At 37.6% G+C, this 23218-nt stretch overlaps 1 protein-coding gene across 3 annotated transcripts in view; it reads right to left on the minus strand.

The window, feature by feature from the left end:
* Positions 1–67: 67 nt before the first annotated feature.
* Positions 68–23218, minus strand: part of CXADR (CXADR Ig-like cell adhesion molecule) — a 58754-nt gene continuing 35603 nt past the window's right edge. The window contains exons 5-8 of one of the 3 annotated variants that reach the window (XM_047721788.1): positions 21711–21833; positions 21035–21173; positions 19827–19953; positions 68–460 (exon numbers count right to left, since the gene is read on the minus strand). In XM_047721788.1, the coding sequence (XP_047577744.1) occupies positions 419–460; positions 19827–19953; positions 21035–21173; positions 21711–21833 (431 nt within the window). In that variant the 3' untranslated portion in view covers positions 68–418. Of the gene's footprint in view, positions 461–16123; positions 19954–21034; positions 21174–21710; positions 21834–23218 lie in introns of those variants that run through there. The other 2 variants (XM_047721780.1, XM_047721774.1) reach the window with 2 other exon arrangements.

A 23218-nucleotide genomic window follows, 5' to 3' on the forward strand; every position in this document is an offset into this window, starting at 1 on the left:
GCAAAGGGAATTACTTCACTTTAATGTGTTTGAATACTAAGCAAAGAAAAAAAAATTCAAACTTTTCTTTAAAAAAATCAGCTTTTTATTAACCATAACTTTCCCCAAGTCAGCCGTATCAAAAATGTGCATATAAAAATCTACAGTTTATTAGTAGTACTAATTGAAGATGTAAATACAATAAAACATTTTTCAGCCATCAAAGTTGCTATAGATAGGATTTTCCTAAGAATTTAGCCTGTATCTATTTTGATATGGCATCTGACTTATATTCCTAATGCCACTGCATAAAGCAAAAATGTTCTTACATTTCTATTCTTGAGCTTTTTTTCCAACATACGAGAAGTCTTTAATAGATGTCTGAAATAAAGCCAAATAGTACAGTACTTCATTCAGATTCTTCAGTAGTCCTTCATATTTATACCACCGTAATGCCATCAGTCTTGTAAGCATACTTGAACTACAAAAAGAGAGAGATAAAAGAATTTAGATTTTTCCCCCCAAATTAAATTTTTTAAAAAAGAAGATAAATACTTTTTTTCCTGTTACCCATATCTTTATTTCTAGTCATAAGTTATTTGACTTGTCAGAAAAATCACAGCTCCCTAATAAGTCATTAGAAGGCCTTGGCTATTCCAAGTATTCCTGTTGTCGTTTTTTCTGATAAATTCTATTTAAGTATAGAGTACCAGAGAAGTGCACAAATTATAAGGATGCATATAGCCCAAAGGTTTGAGAATATGTGGAATTTAAATTCTGCAACCTCAGTAGGAAACTTTTTAAACCTTATAGACTTTTTTCCTAGTTTTAATAATTTTTTTCTAGTTTTAATATTATCTTTGATAAACTACATGTATCTTTTAATATATTTCCAACCATGATAATCCTTTTTCTTGAAATATATAATGAATGCCTATTCAAACAAACATATTTTTCTAGGGGTAACTGGCATCACAGGAAGATTAATTTTATTTAAGTTTGAAAATGTTTTTAACATGTTGAGAGTTTTGTGTGATGACAGATTGTGTGCAGTTGTAAAGGTGGCAGGTTTCAAGTATTTTTATCATGGAGTCAGCATTTGTTCTTTTAGTTTGCTCATGTTGTAGTTAGAAGCTGGAAAAATTAGAAGCATAATAGCCATACTGTCAAGAAGGGAAGTATTTTTGGCACACATCTAGTAACCAGATTTTTCTTTCCACATTTGATTACTATAAAACCTAAATCTCTTATTCAGTAGTGCTGACAGCTAAATGGCTGAGTGCCTTGGTAAAAAGACTAATTTCGCATTTGACTGTGTATTAGACATAATACCTGTAGATTTTGCCCTTTGATTGACTATCCAGCCTCCCACCTTGTTAGAGGTGGGAGGTTAGAAAAGTTATTTAAAGCAAAAGAAAACTCATCGATACAGATTTTCCAATCCATTCTTAATGAAAAAAGCCATCTTTCTATCAGTCCTAAATTAAGTCTAGTAAGCATGGGGTACAATTTTGCCAAACTTTTTTTTAAGGCTTTATTTATTCATTTGACAGAGGGAGACACAGCGAGAGAGGGAACACAAGCAAGGAGAGTGGAAGAGGGAGAAGCGGGCTTCCTGCCGAGCAGGGAGCCCAATGTGGGGCTCCATCTCAGGACCCTGGGATCATGACCTGAGCCAAAGGCAGATGGTTAATGACTGAGCCACCCAGGTGCCCCATTTGTCAAACTCTTAATGGTATTTAGGACTCTAGGACATCTCCAAGTCTGTCTCCCTTAAACAATGTAGGGCTGCTCTAATGAAGACAATTTTTTTTTTTTTTAAGATTTTATTATTTGTTTGACAGAATCACGAGTAGGCAGAGAGGCAGGCAGAGAGAGGAAGGGAAGCAGGCTCCCCGCTGAGCAGAGAGCCAGATGCGGGGCTCGATCCCAGGACCCTGAGATCACGACCTGAGCCGAAGGCAGAGGCCTTAACCTACTGAGCCACCCAGGCGCCCTAATGAAGACAATATTGCTGCATAATTTCAGGTTCCTTTTCAGGCTGTTTCAAACAGAACTGATTTGTGACTGAATGATGATAATTGGTTTTAATTCTCCATCTTATATTTGTAGTATAACTGCAAAGCTCTGAATTCAGAGATTAAACTTGGACATGAAAATTTTAATAGTTAAAAAATACAAATTCTGGGGCACCTGGGTGGCTCAGTGGGTTAAGACTCTGCCTTTGGCTCAGGTCATGATCTCAGGGTCCTGGGATCGAGCCCCACATCGGGCTCTCTGCTCAGCAGGGAGCCTGCTTCCTCCTCTCTCTCTGCCTGCCCCTCTGCCTACTTGTGATCTCTGTCTGTCAAATAAATAAATAAAATGTTTTTAAAAAAAATACAAATTCTTTTGGTAAGTTCTATCATATCAATACTAAAGTGCTTATTTCCAGTTTTTCAGTGTAATATTTATCTTAATATGTTTAACTTTTAAGCAAACTTAATGATTTCAATCCAAGATTAATAAAGTATTTATGTTGATTTCTACTCAACTATTACTGTGAAAGTGATTTCTTATTTGATGATTGGAAAGAAGCAAAACTTAAACACTATTATGTGTTTACATTTCCTTTGCCAGAGCAGCCATTCTCTCCATTTTACAGGTAACTTTAAATAAGTTATAAAATTTTTCACATCTATGTGCCAATAACTTATTTAATCCTCATAACCCCATGAGGTAGGTACCATTATTACCCCAATTTAGGTAAGGACTCTCAGAGGAGTTTAAAAATGCCCAAGACAACAGAAAGCTAAGAAATGAAATCTTGACTCAAACCAACCTGGGTTTTGTAAAGCCCCTGGTTGATGGTACGTTGGTTCAGTTCATTACTTAAAATACTGTGAGAAGTTTTAGTATCAAGCCAAGATTTGAAAAAGAGTAACATGCAAAGATTAGATTAAGCAAGTGAGGATATAAGACATTAAAATATCTGCTGATTAACAATAAAGCCTTGACAAAGTTCTTCTTACAAACTATTCAGATGTTTCTGAAAAGGGACTAATAACATTTTATTTGCTTGAACTATAAATCAAATTGCAATAGGAAATACAGTGCACTTGACAGGACTGAGATGACAAAGCGAACTGTACCAATGACAGATCCAGGGGAAAGATCACTCATAGAGAAGTAATGGTATTATTGAGGCCCAAGTTTATCACAGGCTTTAACTTCTTTTAGTTATCAAGTATTTGGTGAGTTAACATGGAATTCATTGTTCTCATAATATTCTTGGGAGTCTGTATTCCAGTTGTGAAAGGCAGTAATACTGAGGTCTGAAGGGAAACAATATCCCTACATTACTGATGGAGCATCGGCTTATTATACTGGGACGTTGTCATGCAAGCACTAATTCGAGAAAAGGCTTAGGTGATTCCTGTTAAAAATGTACACACTTTATTCACCACAGAAAGTATAGTCTGTCTCCCAATTTTATAGCATTAGGCACCTTCCAGATTCCTTTGTTCTTTCACATAATTTAAAGGATAACATAAGGAATGACATGAAAACCCCATCTAATCCTCGTCAGAAGCAAATTCACCATGAGTACTTGTAACAAATAACACCACTGCAATCAGGGTGGTTTGATGTTTTTCCTCAAAGCACATGATCAGCATAGATAGAAGTGCTAAACTTCATTGTTTTTACCCTCAAAGGAGTGACTTGTTACAAAAATGACTCCCTTAAGTTACTAATTGGAGCCTTGCTTAAATTTCACAGGTCTTGAAAATGCCAAGGATTATGATGTAGACATCCATAACTTGGCTTTTAAGTGCCACCGTTTTTGAAGGGCAGTTAAAAATGTAAATGTGCGTATCTTTTGACGAAGAAACTGTACTTCTAGGAATCGGTCTTCAGAAATACTCAAACAAGGGGGCCATTACTTACGTAAAAGTATTTATTGCAAAATTGTGAGTGGCCAAAACAACGAACTCCAAGCAGCCAACAAGTAAACAGTTAAGTAAAATCTGAACATCTATTCAAGAAAATACTGTGGAAAATACCGTGTAGCTATTAAAAAAATTGTAATGACAGAGAATAAAATGTTGAAAATGGGAAATAACTGCAAATTGGAGAAGAAAAATAGTTCTATGATGGTGCCAAAAACTATCAAAAAAAAAAAAAAACAAATTGACAGTAGCTAGTGATCTCAGTGGCAGGGCAAAGGGTCAGATACAGAGAACTTTATTTTTCTAGGTTGTACATACCAGTCTTTAGACTTTTATACTGAGGGAGCCCGGCTGGCTCAGTGGGTTAAAGCCTCTGCCTTCGGCTCAGGTAATGATCCCAGGGTCCTGGGATGGGTCCCGAATTGGGCTCTCTGCTCAGCAGGGAGCCTGCTTCCCCCTCTCTCTGCCTGCCTCTCTGCCTACTTGTGATCTCTGTCAGTCAAATAAAATAAATAAAATCTTTTAAAAAAGGCTTTTATACTGAGCATTATTACTTTGAAACTAGAGAGGCAGAGAGACAAAACATTTTTTATGAATACTTAATTTAAGACAAGTTTGGTGGATTTATTTTTAGCAAATACAAATATATTGATAACCAAATTGCATGTATGTTTCATGGGCAGTCTATTACATTTCTGAATTAAAGGATTGCAGTGTGGTTAAAAATTTTGTTTGTCGATCATACTGCGTCTATTTTGGAAATATTCCAAAATAATAAATGCTTGTAATAGAGTGGTAGTTTTATATACTTTTCCTCCACTGTTCCCAGTTATATGTAACTAATACTAATTTCATAAGAAAAATTTAAAATACTGCTTTGTTGAAGAAAACCTCTGTAATTAAGAATAAATACCTGGAAATTAACAACAGAAAGGAGTGAGTCAAACAGAGAAGAATTTATAAAAATTTACAAAAAGAAAACCAACGAGAAGAATATGCTGTATTTCTAAATTGACTCAACATTATGGAAATTTCACTTTTCAAATTAATATGTAAAGTCAATATAGATCATAATTAAAAGTCTGATAAAATTGTAATCAAACATGAAACCCTGATTTTAAGTTTACATGGAAGAATAATTCTCAAAAATAGTCAAAAGTATAACATAAAACTGAACAATGAACAGTGAAACAATTAGAAGAGCACAACCAGGAACAAAATTTAATATATGGTGAATGTGATTTTTCAAATTGAAAATAATTCACTAATACAAAAGTAATAGTGAATTATTTGGCTATGCATTTAAAAGAATTTTTTAGTGTCAAAACTTTCCATTTTTTTTTTAAGATTTTATTTATTTGAGAGAGAGGATAGAGAACATGAGCAGAGCAGAGGGCGAGGGACAAGCAGACTCATGGTGGAGCACAGAGCCAGACACAGGGCTAGATCCCAGGATCGTGGGATCAGGACCTGAGCTGAAGGCGGAGGCTTAACTGACTGAGCCACCCAGGCACCTCAAAGTTTTTTTTTTTTAATAATCTCTACACCCATGGGGCTCAAACTCACAACCCAGGATCAAGAGTCACATGTTTCTCTGACTGAGCCAGCCAGACACCCCTGTATGCATTTTTTAAAAACTAAATTCCTACCCTAAGCTATAAAAATACATTCCAGATAGGTTAAAGATAAAATGTTAATTATGAAACTGTAAAAGTAGTAATATAAAGTAATATAAATATAAATATTTACTAATTTTAGCTTATGAAACTTTTCCCAATTTTAACAGGAATGTTGGTGGTTTGGAATTAAAAAGTAAGCTGCATATAAAAGGCATCATAAAACTAAAAGTAACTCCAAAGAGAAAATTTACATAGCATGTTTATTTTTCTTTATATTTTTAAAGATTTTATTTATTTATTTGACAGATCACAAGTAGGCAGAGGCAGGCGGAGGGGGGCGGGAAGCAGGCTCCCTGCTGAGCAGAGAGCCCGATGTGGGGCTCGATCCCAGGAGCTTGGGATCATGACCGGAGCTGAAGGCAGAGGCTTAACCCACTGAGCCACCCAGGCGCCCCCTACAGCATGTTTAAAAGAAAATGAATTACTATTCTGAGAATATGAAAAGCTCCTACATATAATTAATTAAATAATTATTTTTAAAGATTTTATTTATTTGAGAGGGAGAGAATGAGAGAGAGAGAGCATGAGAAGGGTAAGGTCAGAAGGAGAAGCAGACTCCCTGTGAGCAGGGAGGCCGCTGCGGGACTCAATCCCAGGGCTCCAGGATCATGACCTGAGCCGAAGTCACCCAACCAACTGAGCCACTCAGGTGCCCCTACATATAATTATCTAGCAGAGCTAAGTAAATATAAAGAAATGCAAATGGCTAAAAACAGAAAATGTGCTAATGGCACACTAATGGCAAGGGAAACAAGTTGAATCCATGAAATGCCATTTTTCGGCTAACACGTTGACAAACACAGTAAAGACTGTGATTTGCGTTCTTTGTAGAAGACAATTTGATACTATCAATGGTTCTTAATGCATATATTCTCTTAACCCCATAATTCAAACTCTACATACATAGAAGATAACCTATGGAAATACTTTTGCAAATGCATAAAAATGTACAATTGATGCAGCAAAGCAGCATTTGCCATAATAAAAGATGATAGTTCACTCATACTACGGAAGAACATGAGACCAGTAAGAGAACGATTTGTGTCTACTCGTGGGTAGATGTTCACCATATTATCTGACAGGTACTACCAGTCCATTCTAGGATAAACCTATGTATGTTTTACTATTCTCATCTTACACATGAGGAAACGGTCTTGAGAGTATTCAAGTATGTTGCCCCAGGTGACCTAAATTATCAGGGCTTCAAATCCTGGTAGTATAACTCCAGGACACATGTTGGGAAAATAGACTAAGTTGTTAAGAATAGTATGTGAGCATTATTTGTCATTTAGAAAGCAACTGAATAGACATTTGGGTGTTATTCTCTTAGACTGATTTGAATGAAAAAGAAAAAACTACCTTATTAAAATTATTGGCCACAAGAGGGCATCAGATATTCTTTTTCAACTTAGAAGTCGAAGGCTGTATTTGTAGTTCATCTCCCTTTTCCGTGAAAAGCGCTACGACCTAGTTTAGTTTTTTAATTATTATAAGTTTTTAAAGTTTTTAAGTTTTTTCAAGTTAAACCACTACTTTTCCTATGGATCCTCATGTAGAATTGTCATTGCTAATGGAGACTTCTAAGAATGCCATACTTATTCATACATTTCTTTATTACAATTATTTTTCTGTTAACAAAAGTAATAAACATTTAAGAAAAAAAATACCTAAAAGCACAGAGAAAGAGCATTAATCACCTATAATCCTCCCACAGAGTTAACCAATATTAATATTTTAATAGATGGGGATGTTTAAAAAAAGGAGCTTTTACTTTGTATACTCCAATACTGTTGTATTATGAAATATATTCATTTTATGGTCACACAATTTGAAAATGTGAAACATTTTCTTATGTATTTTTTTTCTAAAACATGATTTTCAGTGGTTTCATGGTATTCACATGTATGTGACTCAACTGATCTTTATCATTAGATGTTACACTACAGATCTCTTTTGGAAATGTCTTCAGTCATTTATTTATTTGACAGAGAGAAATCACAAGTAAGCAGAGAGGCAGGCAGAGAGAGAGGAGGAAGCAGGCTCCCTTCTGAGCAGAAAGCCCGATGTGGGGCTCGAACCCAGGACCTGGGATCATGACCTGAGCCGAAGGCAGCGGCTCAACCCACTGAGCCACCCAGGCGCCCCGGAAATGTCTTCAGTCATATATCTAAATATATACCAGCTTTGTTGGAGTGGGCTTTGGTGTAGCAGAGCATTCCTTTCAGGTTTAGGAATAAATGGACAAGTTGAAGGGCACCTGGCTGGCTCAGTTGTTGGATCCTCTGACTCTTATCTCCAGGTGCTGAGTTCAACCCCCACCTTTGGCCTAGAGCTTAATTTGATCATGTGCCAGAACTGCTAATTTTTTGAATTCATATAGGAAGTGGATAGATGATAATTTTTTAGAGTTAATAAGTAATAAGCCTGTGATTATTTCCCTAAGTTCAGTAGAAAAAAATGTTTCTGCATCTTATAAATCATCCATCAAGCACTTCTACTAAAGAAGTGAAATTAAGGGGGCGCCTGGGTGGCTCAGTGGGTTAAGCCGCTGCCTTCGGCTCAGGTCATGATCCCAGAGTCCTGGGATCGAGCCCCGCATCGGGCTCACTGCTCAGCAGGAAGCCTGCTTCCCTTCCTCTCTCTCTGCCTGCCTCTCTGCCTACTTGTGATCTCTCTCTGTCAAATAAATAAATAAATAAATAAATCTTAAAAAAAAAAAAAAAGAAGTGAAATTAGGGGCGCCTGCGTGGCTCAGTGTGTTAAAGCCTCTGCCTCAGGCTCAGGTCATGATCCCAGGGTCCTAGGATCAAGCCCCACATCACACATCGGGCTCTCTGCTCAGCAGGGAGCCTGCTTCCTCCTCTCTCTCTTCCTGCCTCTCTGCCTACTTGTGATCTCTGTCTGTCAAATAAATAAAATCTTTTTAAAAAAAAAAGTGAAATTAAATTTACTGATTAAAAATGAAAGCATTTAAAAATTTTGTAATTTGTCTAAAATTACTGGAACATGAAAAATGAGAAATTTAGTTTTGTCACCTAAGTGAAATCTATTTCATGTCTCCCAGTGATAAGACAGACTATATTTAAAATCCGATATTGAGAGTAAGAGTTTAAAAATTTTGAAGATACCATTTGTGATGCTTGATACTGTGAAATCTGAGAGGGAATACACAAAAAGTTAAAATACAGGATCTGACAGGGATTTGGCATTCAGATTTACAACAAAATCTCTCTCCCTTGACACAATTAGGAGTGCCAATCAAAAAGTTTTAAGTGGAAAACCATTAAAAATAGTGTATCCCTTCTATTTTTTAAAATGCTTAAAATATATAAATATACTTTGTCACCAAATTTACGTAGTTAGGAATTTTTCTTAGAATATGGGTTTTTTGGGCACCTGGATGGCTCAGTGGGTTAAGCATCTGACCTCCACTCAGGTCATGATCCCAGAGTCCTGCAATGAAGCCCCCTATCCCTCCACCCTTCCCCCACCACGTTGGGCTCCCTGCTCAGTGGGGAACCTGCTTCTCCCTCTCCCTCTGCACCTCTCCCTCCAGCCCCACCCCCACTCATGCTATCTCTCAAATACAGTCTTAAAAAAATATACCCATGGGTCTATTGCTAGGAGTTATGTTTTCTTTCTCCTATAACCTACATCTATAATATACTGACCCTAATTGAAAGTCTAGTTTCTCTGTAGTTGAAAGAAAACATAGTTTGAAGCTATGTGCCAACAGAATCATCTCCTTAAATAAGTTGTCTCCACCATATCTAGTACAGCTGATATGTACAATTTACTTCAATTATGTAATCAGCAATGTAACACTAGCATAAACGGGCTTGGTACGAACAATGCGCCCTCCAGTCGTAACCCCCAGCAGGAGCTTCACTCCATCTGGAAGAAGAGTGCATCTGTCAATGCTCAGTGTGCCCTGGGCACTGGCGACCATGTTTAGGAAGGGACAGAAAGCCCTCGTTAGGCCAGAGTCTGCTCTTTTCCACTGGCCTTCTGCCTACTTGATGTTGCTCGGAGTAGTGAGGGATGAGAGAGAGCCACACACTCTTCCATTTTCTTTCCTTTCATATGGTTCTCACAGGGCCCAGACTGCCAAGCACCGGAGGTTCTTAGGAAAATACTAGACCAGGAGTCAGGAGACCTGGATTTTGTTCCTAACTATGTGACTTGGGGGAATTGAAACCTTTCTGAATCTCATTTTTTTCACAAAATAATGCTGAACTAGATAATATAGCCTATGGATATTTTGGGTTGTTCTGTTTTTACAAAACAAACTGCCATGTCAATTTTCATAACTAAATCACAAATCTTTTGCCCATATTGCAAAAAGTTTAAATCAAACCTACATAAACATGCTACCAGCCCTGTTGGCTACTATCCAGTGTATCCTGGGCATGGCACGTAGTATCTTTAAATTGGCAAAGTAGATTATTTTCCATGTAATTATTTTACTTTGTGTTCTGTGTTTCTGTGAACACATAAAAGGTCCCCTTCTCGTTAGAGCAAAAGACTAGTGGAGGCTGAATGTCAGAGGACTGTAATTTTTCCAACAGGCTCTGGGTCAGTCATTCGGATCTTCTGTAACCACACTCTCCTCTTAAACTTGCCAGGTCAGGGCACCTGGGTGGTTCAGTAAGTTAAGGGTCTGACTCTTGATTTCTGTTCAGGTCATGACCTCAGGGTTGTGAGGTTGAGTCCCGCATCAGGCTTCCTGCTTCCTCTACTCTCCCCACCTCGTGCTCTCTCTAAAATGAATACATAAATCTTTAAAAAGAAAATTGCAAGGTCATTCTACTGTTCCCCAGAAATGTTCTCATTGTTGACAGTTCTGGGACTACATGACAGGGAAAATGTCCTACTTAGCAACATTAAAAGAGCACAGTGCCAGTAGCCAACATTCAACTTGGAATAGTGTGTGAGAGCTGACCTAACCCAGGGCCTAGACAACTCTTCTTTCCTAGTGCCAGATAACTCATTTTCTTCATGAATGTAGTTTTGTGCTGACACCATGAAACTGTTGTGAGCCCAAACACCAGCGACTTGAAGAAACACAGATAAACTGAGAAAAAAACACACTGTGATGGAGTATGTGTGGCAATGACTTGATGCGAACATACCCAGAGCTGCTGTAATTATCCTCATCAACAGAGATTACCAAGAATCTATGTATTGATCATTTGGATGTAAAGATGTTCCACCTCTGAAAGGCCCGACATCTGCTTAAGGAGAGGAGATAAACGTGGAAAGACAAGTGACCCTCGGCTTAGGGAGAAGTCAGGTTGAACCAGGAGAATGGTTTAGGGAGGATGGTTTAGGAAGGGTTAGGATTACATGATCAGAAAAGGGTAAGACCATAAACAGAGTGAAAGACAAAAGGTAACCTGGCCCCCGCCCCCCAAAAATCGTATCACCAAGGGCTAATTTTATTAATATTTAATATTTAAGAACTCTGCCAAATTAGCAAAATAATACAAAAGAAAAATGAGCAAAGCATATGAACACAGTTCTCCAAAGTACAGAGGGCTTTTAAACATAGGAAAAGATAATCAAGTGAATAAATAGAAATAAAATTTTAAACCATGAGATGATTTTCTTCTCAGAAATCGGGAAGATCAAAAAATTAGATTAAGAGTATGAGTGAGGATTTGGGCCAAGATAAGCACTCTCATTTGTTGCAAGCATAAGCTGCTGTAACAAGAAGGTATTTTAGTAATAGCTAACAGAGTATTTTTTACTCAGCATCTCCTCCTCTAGACATTTACCTTAAGGATAGAATCATACACTGCAAAACAATGTATATACAAATATACTGCTTATAATTTTACTCCTTATATCAAAAGGATGGTATCGATTTAAATGGTCCTCAGTTGGAGACTGGTTAAGTTACAGTGTATCACTATGATGCAACATATAGTTTTGAAGACTAGGGTTCCTTGGTAGGTAGATACACAAAAGATAAAAAGAGGCAGAATAATCTGAGAGGATCTGTTAAAATTAAAAATTTCATATAGGAGCACCTGGGCAGCTGGTTGGGTGGCTACTTTCGGCTCACATCAAGATCTCAGGGTCCTGGGTTCAAGTGCCCCACATGGGGCTCCCTGCTCAGTGGGGAGTCTGCTTCTCCCTCTCCTTCCTGTTCCTGCTTTCTCTCTCTCGCCGCTATCTCTGACTTTGTCAAGTAAATAAAATCTTAAAAAAAAAATAAAAAAATAAAAATTTCATATAAAACTTTATTTAAAAATCAAAACATGTGTATGCAAGTGTAAGCACAGAAGTATGGCAGTGGAAGGCCGGTTGTGAAAATCTAAAATCAGGCTGGAGTTTGAACTTTTAAGTTAGAGGTTGTCCAAGAAAGCTTTTGAGCAAGAGAGTGAGCCAAAATGCTTTAAGAAAATTCACCTAGAAATGAAGAGTTTTAATCAACTCTTGTCTAGATCATGGGTGAGTGTAGAGCCACGACCATGAATCTGCTTCCACAATAACATAGATTCTCCACGCCCCACCCCCCACCTGGTCCCCTGCCAAAGTGGTCCCTATCACCTCCTCACGTCTTCCTGAGGTTAAAAACTATTTCCCCAGAAAAATAGTTTCATCTTGTCAGCAAGATTCATAAGAAAAGCCAAATCCATAACCATGTCATCAACTACTTTTTCCCTTGACCAAAAAAAAAAAAAAAAAAAAAAGATATGAGGTTAACAGCACATATGGTCACTTCGTATTTGATACAGATACGTATCTGTATACAGATTTGAAATCGTATACTTCTGGGGAAGGTGAGAGGGGAGACGGACAAGCATTAAACAACTGGTGGCACGGTTATTTAGGTGCTGATATTTTTATTATACCACTAAAAATTAAGCAAAGAAACTCTCTGGGCATGTGTTCCATGCCCACTTTCACTATTTTATTTGTTCTTCTTTGTAATTTCCAATCATTATTACTGATGTGGGTTGAATTGTGTGCCCCCAAAACTAGGTTGCAGTCCTAGTCCCCAGCACCCTAGAATATAACTTTATTTGGAAATAGACCCTTGTAGTTACTTGTTAAAATCAGGTCAACAGGGTGGGCATAGAGGAAAGGATGTAAAGAGACCCCAAGAGAAGACAGCCAACGTGTCCTTACAAACTAAGGACAGTGACCTGGACAGATCTTCCCCTGAAAGCAAAAGTGCTCAATCTTGCCAACACCCAAATCTTGGACATCTAGCCTCCAGGACGTGAGACAATAAAATTTGTTTAACCCAGTCTGTGCTACTTTGTTATGGGCAGCCCTAGCAAACTAATACAATCATACACAGAAATTAATGGTAAATGACTAGTCATTTCAGAGGACTATTTTAAAAGACCTGAAGAGTTGACATTCTTTTTTTGAGGTGGGGGTGGGGGTCTTAAAATCTTCTAAGAAATGGTAACTTAGTTATCTAAGTAGATCTCCCTGAATTCTGATACCAAGAAATATTAATATACCACAAGTAGGCAATGATAATAAGCATGTAAGTTTTTTGGCCTCTCTAAAGGCATACTCCAATATTTCTGGAAGTTTGTGAAACCCAAGAAAAAAACCATACCACCATTAATGACTTAGCATGGAAACCAGTCATCTGCAAAGGGTTTCCTGACAATTCAGAGGTTCCCATAAGTAATTATCAAAATAACCTTGGAGAGAAAACGGTCACTAACTTCATTCCAGACTACTCAGCATCTCTCAGCAGGGTTTTACAAGTTTCCTTCTAAAATGCTTCTCTACTTCTCCAGGTTTGCTCCTATTCGATCAGGTCACCCCCTTCTGTGTTTGTGCAAGTTAACTGTATTTTAAACATTTTATTTATTTCCTAGAGTGGGAGGTGCAGGGAAGGGGGAGAGAGAATCTGAAGCAGACTCTGCACTGAGCATAGAGCCTGGCATGGGGCTCGATCCCACGACAGCTGTGAGATCATGACCTGAGCTGAAACCAAGAGTCTGACGCGTAACCAACAGAGCCACTCAGGCACCCCCGTGCAAGTTAACTTTGAGCCGTGTGTACATTCCTCTCCCCACACATACTCACTCCACCTTTCTCTCCAGACATGGTCTTTTTGGAAGCGACCAGGACAGCTGTCTTGTGGAACACAGGAGACATATGAAATCAATGGACATGTCCCAAGGGCTCAGTTTCCTTTTTAAAACTTCACTCAACATTTATTGAGCACTATGCAAGTCAGAGTTAGGCACTGAGGATAGAGGGGAGTAAATCCACTTCAAACTTGTAAACGGACGTATTAAGCAGGTTAAACAACTGGAATGCAAAGGATTTGGGCCCTAAAAGACTTTACTGGGGATGTTGAGGACCCAGATGCACCTCTAATTTATAAGTGAGGGGCAGGGGTGGAAATCAGGAAAAACGACTGAACTTACACTTGCAGGGCAGGGCTGCTCTCTGGCTTAACAAATTACACACTGACAAAGGTATGGAACTGTGGCCCCTTAGCTATCGAGCACGGCTACGGCATAAAGGCACACCTGAAGGCATGGAGAAAATAAAACACAGAGACATGGAATGAACCTGGAAAGATCTTTCATATCAGGTCAAGAGGATTGGTTTTTACTTCTAATTTCCTGCATCTTCTCCCCGCTTTCTCATTCTCCATTAGTTAGAATTTTCACAGCTCACTAGTAAAACAAGAAGCAAACTGATGCATCAAGGACCTTTTCCTGAAATTTACTTCTTGGTTCTTCAATCACTCTAGAGTTTTCTTTGCTTTTTTTTTTTTTCCTGCAACAACTTTTTCTATAAATAGTTATCAAATTTAGAAAAATCACTTAAGTAACGAAACAACACATCACACTTGATTTCGATTTCAGAAACACCAGCATGAATGAAAAACTGACCTGAGTTCCTAGGACTGGCTTCATGATCTTTTCACTGCTGCCTTTATTACATTTAGGAATTACATTTGATTACACCTTAGGCTTAAAGCTAGACCATTTTTAACTAAAAACAAATTATTTTATATTCAATCTTATCTCTATTTCATCAGTTTTGCCATCTGGTACTTATTTAACCAGAAATATGATCTGGCCTTTAGAGCTACAGGGTTAAAATATGGTCTAAATTAAAGGCATTGAATTTTACTCGGTAGTTTCACTCTTAGAACCATCCAGCATCCCCCAGGATATAGTATTTTTATCCCCATTTTGAACACCAGGAAAGTGAAGCTAAGGAAAGCACTTAGTCATAAGCAGAATTTAGACAAGTCTGATGGCAAGGCCTATCCTCATCTCTGGGGTGAAAATTTCACCTCAGTATAAACCAGGGGTTCTCAACTGGAGTAATTTTGCCCTCCACCCCGATGGACACGTGGCAATATTTGGAGACATTTTTGATTGTTGCATCTCGGAGGAAGAAAGAGGCCAGGCCTGCTGCTCAACATGCTACAGGGCAAAGGACAGTCCCTCACAGTAAAGGACTATCTAGCCCAAAGGCTCTAAAGGTGCTAACCCTGAAAAACTCTATCGTAACAAAACATCCCTAAAAATGTCTTCTTACAGGGTGCCTGGGTGGCTCAGTGGGTTAAGCCGCTGCCTTCGGCTCGGGTCATGATCTCAGGGTCCTGGGATGGAGTCCCACATCGGGCTCTCTGCTCAGCAGGGAGCCTGCTTCTCTCTCTCTGCCTGCCTCTCTGTCTACTTGTGATCTCTGTCAAATAAATAAATAAAATCTTAAAAAAAAAAAATGTCTTCTTACAAAAGTATTAGGACCTCATTGTTTTCTTTTCTGAGATCATTGTTTAGAATCAGCAAGAAAACTTGAAACCACAACTAGATATTTATGTATTCAAGGCTACTCTTTAAGAACTCAAATTTGAGTTAACGCTATAAATTGTGAACAGATCACACAACTTTGTGGAGGCTTCAACCCGAAATACTATGTTATTTGGTGTCACATAAATGCACAGGAGTGGGGAAATATAAGAATGTCTGATATGTTTTCATTGATGTGTGACAGTTTGATCTTTATTCTGTTTAAAAGGAAGCAAGAAGGGGAGAAAAAAGGAAACCCTGAGGAATAGCATACTAAAGTTTTATAAAGTAGACATTTTTAAAAAGGCACAATAAAGCCACACCATGAGGCAGAAAACTGCTTTCTTGATTTTATTTCAAAAGTACACAAGGTCACAAAACTAGAGCAAGTTTTTCATTTTTTTAAAACAAATTTTGTTCTTACAAATTTCAGAATGTGCACCATTGGATACATAAGCCAGAAACTTTAAAAACAAAATCATTTTTGAAACTGACACTTATCAATTCTCTACTTGCATATGTCAAGTGTCAAAATATTTTTTCTTAATAGTACAAGTGTATTTATCACAAAAGTTCACAGTTAGGAATGAGAATAAGTGAATAAATTGTGGTTCTCTTAACACTTACAGCATTAAGTTAGCAGAAAACCCAGAGTTCTTCCTTGATTGGAGCTTTTAGTGTTCACAACCAAATCCAACTGATATTCACCATACTTTTAAAATTAAAAAATGGGGTATTTTTATAAAAGCTTGATTTTAAATAATAGTAAGAGATTAGATGAAGAAATTGTTTAGTGATGTCACCCTATATAAGACAAACAGAACCACAATTTACAAGTTTATTCATTATTTTTCCTTACTTCTGTAACATTGTAGAATTTGTGCTCAGTTATGGACCTTTTTTGGTGTCAAAATAGGCAAATGAGTAAAAACTCTACCTGCAGAATGTGTTGCCTCTATCGCAAGACTATCTAAAGGCATTTGATATATTAAAACTTGCCCAGAACATTTATACTATCAAACACAAGAATTTTATGAAGATATATATACATATATATAATGTCACAAGCCACTAAAAAGTTAAAGTTGTGCCAACATTTTCTACAAACTACTCCTTACGTGACACATCAAAGCATTAACTACATAAAATGTTTGTTTTTTTCTGTTCACACTGGAATAAGGCATCTGACAGCCCTAAACACTGTGGAGATGAACAGATTAGGAAAAAACCTTAAACATTCATAGAACTTCAAATTTACATGCCCCACGCACACAGAAAGACAGAGTAGTTATTTTAAGAAGCCATACGTTACAGAATTGAATATCCAACTTCATGCAATGAGTTCTTTCTATATTTAATCAAAATGTTTACTTGCCCCTTCACTTGCTCCAAATTTCCAGAACTCAATCTTAAAAATTAGCATTTTAACAAAATCAGATATTTCTTCATATCCATAATCTAACTGCATTTCTTCAACTAAACCCTCCCAAGACACACTCAGACTGTGTTTCCAAAGTAACCACTCCATGGCAGATAGCCCACATTTAAAGAAAGTTATTTGTCTGAATAAACTGATCATCAGTAAAATTGATAAGAAATTTGGGGGGGTTCTCAAAGAGGGGAATACTGGTAAGACTGCCAATAAGAGAAAGAACACCAGTGAACTACATATTCTAAGCACAGAACTCATCCTTGCCAGTACCATTTCTTTCCAAATGATCCTGTGTAACTCAAAAAGACAGTGTCAAGTCTCAGGTGTCAAACAGAATCAAATGGATTCTCCTCAAAGATGCAGGGCCGTTCTGGAGCAGCCTGGATTGGCTTTCTCATGGTAATGCTTTGAATAGCCAGGTTTGGTTGAATTGCTTGATGATTACTAAGTTATTCTAGAAGAAATACTTCCAGCTCAACTGAATGATTGCTGAGAATTATTTGGGAAGTTATCAGTACCTGACCGATATGACTTTTGGATCAACTGAAATTTATAATGAGAATAGCTGGAGAAGTTAAGTCTAAAACTGAACTCTGTCCTCAAAACTTAATCCTACCCAGCGGGTCTTCTCAGGTCACACAAGTGACGTTTTTCGAGCTCTGTTCTCAGGCTGTAAGCGGTGTGGACCTGAAAGCGCTTCTGGGAGAGTCTGATTACTCAGAGCCACATCTTAGAGAGGCGGACACGTCCACCTTTTACCGTAGTTCCTACTTAGATTGACAGAGTAATCTTCACTGTACGAAAACTGGGGATGGGAAGGATCAAATGCTTTTATTATCCAAGTCTGTGATCTGTTATTTATTCTTACAGTATCTTATAAATTTATTATATAAAACAGGCCAAACATCTGGCATTCAAAAATAGCTACTTTTACAAAATCATACACAGTCAAAGAGTGCTGGGGATGTTGAAATTTGAGAATCTTTATGAATAACACAATCGGTTAAGTTGCACCCAAAAAGAAGAGGGAAGAGGAGGCAAGATTCAAAGTATGAAAGAGAAAGGTGTCACAGTGATGTGTTTTTAACAGTACCTTCACCTCTAAGCACCTTTCAGGTGATAGCTAGCTCATAGGCACCAGAAATTCATAGTAAAAATTAAAATTACCCAAAGGCACAGATGAAAATGTTAACGCAAGTATAAAAGCAATAATATATAGGGTTAAAAACCTACTAAAAAATGCTTCCAAATATATAAAACTATACACTAATCCATTACACAGACATTCAGCTTAAGTTCAGCATTAAAAAGTATACACAATACTCTGCCTAATCTCAAATTCATACGAACATTAATTTATAATGTAGCATTTACCACCACAGCACCCGAAGAGATCAACAGAAACCGACTCCCTATCAAAATCTAGGGAAAGGTTTTAGAGCTAGTGAAATAATTTATTGCAAACCTTATTTACTATAAAGAAACTGTTGGCTCATTTTACTATATCCACACTCCCTCACAATCTTAAGGGAAATACAATAAACTCACTTTCTTCTACTACAATAGTATTTAACATGTTTGGCAGTTAGGAGTATACCTTTTACTCCTTTTCCTTTTATTTCTCTCTCATTTTTTTTTTTTTTTAAAGAATAAATCACTTTCACAAAACTAAGACTCACTCTTTTCAAAGCTCACCTTGATTTTCTGCAACTATACAAGGACATGTTGGCCATAAAAGAACTATACATCCTCCTAAGTCTGAAATACAGAATCGATGGAGGACACCTCCTAGCTGAAAATGTATTTCATCATTCTGAGTCTATGAAGAAAATAACCTCCAGGAACCACATTCAAGTGGTAAATGTAGGATTACATGTTTCTAAAACATATATTGTGCAACACCAACATAATCCACCCCCCCTAAAACACTGAAAAAATGTTTTTAAATTTGGAACCAATGATTGGGGAATTTCAAACTGTAATTGTCAAATAATGAGTCATAATTTTTCTTATTAGAAAAATATCACCTCAAGGGCTAGTATTTAGTTGGGAACGGCAAAATATTCCATCCTTGTTCTGACTGGTCATTGCTCTGAAGACGGCCACAGGCCTCAAGGCATCCGATCACTCATCAACAAAACCCATATTCACTACCGCACCACTAACTAGTATCTAAATGAATCAGAGAGATGCTCCTTTATTTTAGCATGTAAAGGAGCTTACTATGTCCTTGTTGCCTATAGCAGTCTAACAATTAAATAGTTAGAAATCATTTCATAGACAAGGTCTATAAATGATTCGGAAGTAAAACTAGTAATTTCTAGAACACTGTAGTGTTTTCTATGTTATTAGAGCTGTTTCAAACTCATATTTAAATGAGCTTCCAAAGAAGTTTCAAAAAGAACAAACATAGATGTGTCGTAAGTATTTTTGCCATGGATGTTTCTTTACCAATTTGGAGGGGATTCCAGATCACAAATTAATTGAGAAAGGCAACCTAAAAATAAATGGTAGAAAATAGGAAGTACCACTTGCACATGATTCAAGTATCAACTTAGGGTGCATATAAGTTCACCAATTTCTTCACCTAGGATTTCATATTCAAAGTGCTATATCTTTTAAGTGTTGATATTTAGAAATCTATCAAATCAATCTCTTAAAGGAAATATTTTTCAGTTGGTCAATCTGTCCTTAGTGATTTCAGTTCAACTTTACTATTTCAGTAACCAAACAAAACTTTTTAAAGCATAATTTTCAGGTTCTGGTTAAGTTCTTGATATATGTTGAGGCCGGTAGCAGAATTTAGAACGGAACAGTCTTCCTACCCGAAGAGGAGAAAAGAAACCTGGAAAGCACAGATGGAAGTGCAGAGGCTCTACACTATGGACCCATCCTTACTCTGTGCTGGAATCATCACAGGCACCGCTCCCATCCTACTTAGATTAGGGGCAGCTACCTTAGCAGGTGGGAGAGTAGGGCTCTGAGGAGTACGTTCGAAGTCTTCACTTGGTACCTGGTTATACTGAGTCTTGGCATACCCTTCCATGTTGGAAGGAGACATGGAGCCCAGGGACGAGTGATTGCTGCCGATGTAGCTCCGGGCGGTGGACGCACGGCTCTTTGGAGGAGGCACGTCTTCCCTAGAAAGCAAAGATCCCAACACAAGTTCAAAGAACAAGTTTCTAAAAACCCACAAGTACATAAGCTATGAAAAATGGATATGGGTGAAGAAAGAGCCTCTAAGTATCGTGTATATAAAAGAGTGCATGACACACAAAAAAGCAACTGCAATAAGGTACAATGTTATGAACTGTGTATTCGTCCCAAATCTATCATTTACAGAGTGTATTCCTTCATACATAATAAAATGTAAGTTTTACAAAAATTTGATTCTATAATGCTGTCTTATAAGGAACAAACTTGAATTTCTTCATACTCTACTATCACTGATAAGACAATCGATAGTTACAGTTGGCCAACACGCCAACACATTGTAATTGGTAAGGCATTAACATCTATAGAAATATTTCCCCCCACCAAAAAAAATTTTTTTGTTATGGAAATTACTTCTCTAAGACCTTAGCTGAAAACTTAGCAGATTCAAAATTTACAAAAACTCAGAATCTACACATAAGAATTTTCATACCAAGCAATGACAAAGAATATGCACCAGAGTTACCTCTGGTGCAGTTTAAAAAGATAAGTGTCCAGACCCCAAGCCAGACCTAGCAAATGTCAATTTACCTGCTGGATGTTATTTAAGTCATATGTTATTCTTTTCAAGTTCTAAAACGCAATGCACACTTCTAGTTAAGATCTACTAGTTCAGAATATTAAAAAATAAAATCACAGTTACTAACAGTTCTATAAATTACCAATGTGACTTGATACTATCAAGTCTTTCTTTCTAAACCTCAACATCTGCTCATTTTTTGAAAGACTTCATGCCTGTACTTTATTGGGAGAAGGCAGACAGTCTTAAGATAAGCATTTGCAGTAGCTCTTAAAATAGGATTCAAAATAAGGGCCGGAGGCAGGGCACAACAGAGGTTGGTCGGTTCCGTGCACTTGAAACTGAAAGTAAACGCTTCCAAATGTATTGAGGGAAAGAGCTTTTATCCAGTTCTAGCGGGGTAAATGCTTCAGATGGTTAAGAGAATTAACGCTTTAGAGACATAAAACATTTAATTCTATCAGTCGACTCTTGCGTCACTAAATTACCTGATATCATGATGAACCTCCTTTTCATATTTTTCTTCTCTGCGCTTTTTACGACAGCAAAAGACGATAAGACCAATGAGCACTAGAGCAAGCAAAATTCCTACAATAGCTCCTGCAATTGTTCCAGCTCTATTTGAAGCTAGAATAAGATGTTAATAAGAAAATAATTAATAGTAAAAAAAATCTGTATCCGTATCTAGTCATATTGAAGGTTAAGGGTACACAGCAATGGACTGATTTCATTGCACGTATTGCATATACTAACTTTAAGGAACACATTTATTAGTTTTTGGTCCAGTGGAAAGACCCACTGGAAGAACTTTCTTCTGGACTATATAATCTATTTCAAGCATAAAAATCATGTAACTAGACTAGATTTTAATATCATAGCTATCTTGGTTGGCATAGAAGAATGTTCTAAATAGCTTATACTTCTAATGTCTAAATACAACAATCAATTTGACAACTCTTACCTTCTTAATGTCATTACAATAATAAAGGCTATATATTTTTTCCCCTTCCCATGACTTAGAATAGCAAATAACCAAGTCACAGAGTGCTTTGCCAAGTTAACATCCCATTGCCCTCAATACACACTTGCTGACTGAACCAAAGGAAGCTATATGAAGACAATGCAAACAGACGTCATCACAACAGACGGAAAGAAGGTACTTACGTGGAACAACATTCAGGCGTAGCTGGCACTGATCGGAGCCTACTCTGTTTGTGACTGTACAACTGTACGTCCCAGAGTACTCAGTAGAGGCATTTTTTACAGATATAACAGGTGACTTCATGTCTATGGGGAAAAAAGGAAGTACACGGCATAACCCATCTTTACAATGTTGTATTGCTAAGTTTTTAGTAAAGGCAAACCATATTAAGCTTGACAATCCAGGTAAAAGTGAGACGAACGGAAGCTGGGTATGAACAAATGTCTATGGAAACATGTGAACGCCTCCAGAACGCAGACACGGCTGACTCTCAAACAATGGCAGGGGAGGGGGGCGTGGGCAGGCGTGTAAGGATTCTGATTTCCTGCACAGTTAACGATCAGGGTATAACTTCTGACTCCCCCAAAATGTAACTGTAATTTTTAAAAGGATTTTATTATTTATTTCGAGCAAGACAGTGCACACACGAGCAGGGGGCGCAGAGGGAGAGGGGGAGAGAGAATCTCAAACTGACTCTGCACTGAGCCCGGAGCCTGACACAGGCTCCATCTCGCGACTCTGAGATAAGCAAGCACCTGAGTGGAAATCAAGAGTCCGACGCTCAGTCAGCAGAGCCACCCATGTGTCCCTGGAATGTAACTATAATGAGCCTACTCTTGACTGGAAATCTTACAATAGCATAAACAGCCGAGGGGCATGTTTTACATTGTATCTGTGTTATATACTGCATTCTTACAATGAGTAAGCTGGGAAGAAAATGCTATTAAGAAAATGATAAGGAAAATACGTTTACAGTACGCTCTGTAAAAAAATCCATGTATAAATGGACCTCCATGGTTCAAACCTGTGTTGTTCAAGGACCAGCTGTTACTGCCCTCTAGTTCGTTTGTATCACAAGCCAGAGAATCCACGACTGCCTTAGCCACATATAGCCTCAGCTGAAGCAGAGGCACACTGATTCTAAAAAGCAGTGGGGCGCCTGGCTGACTCAACTGGTAGAACATGCAACTCCTGATCTTAGGGTGGTGAGGAGTTTGAGCCCCACACTGGGCCTAGAGATTACTTTAAAAACAAAACCAAAAATTCCACCCCACAAAGGCTCTTTGGTGCAGACGATTTCAAAACCTATTTTATCCCTGCAGATGGAAGAAAGATGTTTCAGAGTCAGAGGAGTCATATAGTTTTGGCCTCTTAGTTTGAGAAAAGGAAGAGGTGGAGAGAAATCCTACTTCATCATAAATCTAGGCAAAGCATTCAAGATCCTACTCTTATTATAGTAAGCCATTGTCTACATTATGATTGTATTTTCCACCAGTATTACTATCAATTAAAAAATATACAACAAAGAAACCATAATATCCTAAGCAGTGAGATTATAAAAATATTATCATTAACACGATTTAGACACTAAGTTGTCATTATAAAACACTGAATAATTCTCATGGAATCCTGATTGTTTTGTACAGAAAAGGAGAGGTATCTGGGAATTTCAAAACACACACACACACAC

Source organism: Lutra lutra, chromosome 1 (assembly GCF_902655055.1).
Source record: "Lutra lutra chromosome 1, mLutLut1.2, whole genome shotgun sequence".
Lineage (NCBI taxonomy): Eukaryota > Metazoa > Chordata > Mammalia > Carnivora > Mustelidae > Lutra > Lutra lutra.